Source organism: Phytophthora infestans, genomic scaffold (genome assembly GCF_000142945.1).
Source record: "Phytophthora infestans T30-4 supercont1.58 genomic scaffold, whole genome shotgun sequence".
Taxonomy (NCBI): domain Eukaryota; phylum Oomycota; class Peronosporomycetes; order Peronosporales; family Peronosporaceae; genus Phytophthora; species Phytophthora infestans.
The window spans coordinates 740,261-744,447 of record NW_003303701.1 but is presented as its reverse complement, the minus strand read 5'-3'; the positions used below and the strand labels follow the sequence as shown (position 1 = coordinate 744,447).

Sequence of the window (4,187 nt, the reverse complement as noted above, 5' to 3'; positions counted from 1 at the left end):
ACTTAGAGGCCGTACGCTTCTTTGAGGGCTTGGCGCCTTCGGCTTTAGAGGTCTTAGCACGCGCAAGACCCTCGGCAAGCGAGAGACGTTTGCGAGGAATCTCTTCCTCATCGCCACCAGCTTTGGGAGTGCCCTTAGCCTCGACGGCCGGACTCTCAGAGCGGACAGACGTGATCACCTTGATCACTTGCGAGCGACTGCACGCTGTCGTCCTTGTGCTCACTGGGCACTGGGCTGTGCCCTCCCACAGAGCCCGCAGGAGCGTCGTGCGTGCTCTCGGACTCGACTTCGCCCTCACCGCCAGAGTCGAACTCACGTTCTACGAACCGAGGGTTCGGACGGTTGTCTGGAGAGGCCGAGGGCGACGGTCTGCGGCGCTTGCTTGCTCGCTTGCCCACAGCCGCGTCACCCGAGGAACCGATCGCCTCGGAGGCCACCTGAGTAGCCTCCTTCAGTGCCGAGCCTTTGCCGTGAGGCTTAGTGCTCTTGGCTTGCGCCTTTCCGGCAGCAGCCTTGGAGCGTGTCTTCGCACCGCTCTTTGCAGTGCCACGAGGCGTGATAAACGGTCGAAGTGGAGACCTAAAAGAAGAGCGCACAGATTGCTGCTCGAGGCTCTAACTGTGAAGTGAGCCTCCCCCGCGCTCGCGCGGCCAAGTCGATGGTTTTCGACTTTTAGAATGAGAGTTTGTGACGAACACCTCTTCATTTTGATTGGTCGGTAAACCGAACCTAAGTGTGTGTGTGTGTGTGGGGGGGGGGTAGCGGGGTACGTACCCCTAAGTGTACCCTGGTTACATGAAGTGTGACACGTCATACTTCGGGATATTTGGTACAAAGTACCAAGGTCATTCAAAGCCAACCATTGGTCAAACGACATTGCATTTCTATAGGTAACTTATAGTTTGTATTAAACCCAAACTTAACCTACCTATAAATATACTCAGTTTACATTCTACCTTAATTAGGTCACTTCGCTCTCTTTTGAATAAAGAGGGGACCTGTGAACTGCCGTTCACTGAGAGTTCGTATACTCTCGGAAGATAACTTCCTCTAGCGCAAGGTGCTGTGTGACCCCGTCACAGTATACGTTGTTGCCAAAGTCAGGCGTGACATCATCGCTATGCTTGTAATCAACGGAATCACCAACTACGTGCATCTTCGACTTGATCCAATCACTTGGTGATAAAACTCGTGAATCCCCCAACTTGGGCTGATCGTATTTATCGACAGATTTCATGTGCTGAATACAATGCTCACCATAAATTTCTTCAATAGACTTGGTCATCGTTGGTTCAGCAACTGCAGGTTCAGCAATCACTGGTTCAGCAACTACAGGTTCAGCAACTGCTGGCTGAAACTTTGCGTGGTGTCGGCACCAATCGCCTTTTGGGTCGCACTGTTGGCTCGTCTTGAGGTGGTTTTCTGGGAAGATGTACTTACACATTGTTTTCTATATATTTAATTTAACCGCTCAAGATGAACTCACTATTATTTAGTTCCTATATATTGAGGAATAAATTTGTCAGAAATAAAAAAAATATTTTGAAGTGATCTGATTGGTTAAAATGAGCGGTGTGTTGCGTGAATGAGTGCTGCTGCTAAGTCGAGAACTTTCCGCACCAAGATGGCAGAGGTCGAGTTGGAGTGCGCGGTATACGGCGAAGGGACTGTGTTTCCCGTGAAGATAGCGAGCAATGCGAAAGTGAGCGCGCTGCAGAAGGCCATTGTGAACGAGAAGAAAGACGTCAATGATCGCTTCAAAGTTGATCCTGCCAGGTTGACGCTCTACTTGGCGCGGAAGCAGGGGGAAGCCACGTGGATGAACCACGACCACACGGTGAAAGGCTTCTTGCGAGGTGGCATCAGCACCGAGTATGAAGAGATGCTTTCGTCGTGGATTCTCGACGAAGATTGCTTTGGGAAGAACTTTCAGCCTGGTCGCAAGGAGATTCACGTGCTGGTGGAACTGCCACAATTGTCGGAAGCTGAGCTGCCTCGAGATCGTCAACTTGTTGTGGGCGACGTTCATATCCCAATCACGCAAAGTATGTCGTTGAATCCGCCAGCACTGGTCGCATTTTGGAACGCATTTCTGAACGACAGTACCGACGTGAAAGCTGGCGCATTGGTCGAGTTACCCCGAGACACGTATCTTCTTGGTGATTCGACACTCGGCTCTCGTACCTACATTCGTCATTGCTACCCTGCGCTATGGGAACTTTGTCTCGAGAGGATCCACGATGAAAAGACGAACACACCGCATCTCGTGATCCTCGGCAACCCGGGAATCGGCAAGACGTTTTTCGGCTATGTGATCGTGCTTCATCTTGTCCGTACTAATGAAACGGTGGTATATGAGAGTGGTGGCCTCAAGAAGCGCTTTTTATTTGCTCACAATGTGGTGGCTCAAGGATCTCAGGAAGATTTTGTGCGCATTCTCGACCAGCCGACTACATACTACATCGTGGATGCCGTCAAGCCTGCGTATTACCCAGCGAAGACGATTCTTTTGACGTCGCCGCGCCGCTCCATCTGGTACGAGTTCAACAAGACCAATTGCCAGTCCTGCTACATGCCAGTGTGGTCTTTGAAGGAGATTCTACAATGTCGTAAGCTGATGTACTCGGATACACCTATGGACGTCGTGCAGAAGTGCTTTCGTCGATGGGGTGGTATTGCTCGCTATGTCTTGCGATTTTCACAAGTTGGTGACCAGCAGGTGTTGCTTGAAAAAGCAATGGACATTGTTGATCTCGACTGGTTGGTGAAAGCCTGTGGTCAACTTGATGCGAACGACGCTCAAGTGTCGCATCGATTGCTGCACTATCGCGTCAGCAAAGCTTTTGACAGCGAGTACTTCGTTTTTGCATCGCAATATGTTCAGCAAGAGATGTACAATCGTCTGCTTAAGAAGGATAAGCGGAAGCTGCTAGAGTTCATTGCTGCCTCGGATGGATTTGGTGCTCTTGCTGTGCTTCGTGGCCACTTGTTCGAAGGGCATGTGCATTCGGTACTGCCGCGAGGTGGAACGTTTAAAGTTCGACGTTTGGTCGAAAACAACGAGGCGTACGATGATGATGATGACCCTATGGGAGATGAATGGGACGGCGATGACGAGGATGGTGATGATGGCATGAATGCAGATGATGCCGTTGCGATGGAAGAATCCAATGCTGTGGCGTTGGTCGACGGTGGCGCCGCACCTGTTATTTCTTTTGAGAGATTCGAGAAAGTTGTCGTTTTCAATGATGACAGTGAAATTGAAGCTGCTACTAACACGAGTTACCTACAGCCAGCGGCGAAGAATTACCAGTCGGTCGATGCGATCATCAAGCCGGATATTTTGTTGCAGGTGACAGGTGCACACAAACACCCCTGCAAGCAAAAAGGTCTCCACGATGTGTTGAAGCTTCTGGGAAATCCTGAACAGCCGCGGCTGTTCTTCGTGCTTCCGCCTGACAGATTCACCGATTTTAATTATCAAAAGTATCTGGACTCAAAACGCAAGAGGATGATGGCGCCAAGCTATGAGAATGTGTGCAAGATACAGCAGTTTGCGATGGAAGTCAAACTTGAATCGGAGTAGGTGTGCAGTTCCGAGGTTCCAAAACCGCGTTCCGAACCGGTTCCAAAATGATGCCGTACTTCTTTGGTCCAGAAAAGAATTAACAATGAGATAAAAAAGCCTCGCATGTTTGATTGGTCAATGTCTACTCTGAGATGGGTTCGATTGGTTAAAATGAGCTCATATGAGGATGCGGATAGAGAGTAATTGACACAAAAATGGATTGAATTGCTTTTAGTGATATACCACTAGATTAAGCTTTATTTGCTTTTTTCTAGTATATTTTAAAGTTTATTTCTGAGGTGTGTTGAGTTGTTTTCCTTTTGGATTATTTTTGACGTCGAAGCGAAAAAAAAAATCTACCCTCCATAAAGTGATAGTTCAAATGGTCAAAATTGGCAAAATTGGCGGGAAATTTGATCATTAAATAACCGTGCTGATGCTGCGTAAGTAGGTAGAGCTTTCAAACTAACTCAAACACGCTTCCGTTGGAGCTGTACGACCAAAGTTATCGCCGATTTATAGAGCTGTTAATTCTTTTTCGGATTAGACAAGTACTTACTAGAGCTGCTGTGGTGCTTCAATTATAAAGTGAATTGCAATTATATGTGTTAATTGTGGG

At 48.4% G+C, this 4,187-nt stretch overlaps 1 protein-coding gene across 1 annotated transcript; it reads left to right on the top strand.

The window, feature by feature from the left end:
* Positions 1-1,624: 1,624 nt before the first annotated feature.
* Positions 1,625-3,586, top strand: PITG_17540 (crinkler (CRN) family protein, putative; the record flags this gene model as incomplete). The annotated part of the gene is made up of 1 exon (XM_002896548.1): positions 1,625-3,586. The coding sequence occupies one exon, from the start codon at positions 1,625-1,627 to the stop codon at positions 3,584-3,586; it is 1,962 nt and encodes a 653-aa protein (XP_002896594.1).
* Between the last annotated feature and the right edge of the window lie 601 nt (positions 3,587-4,187).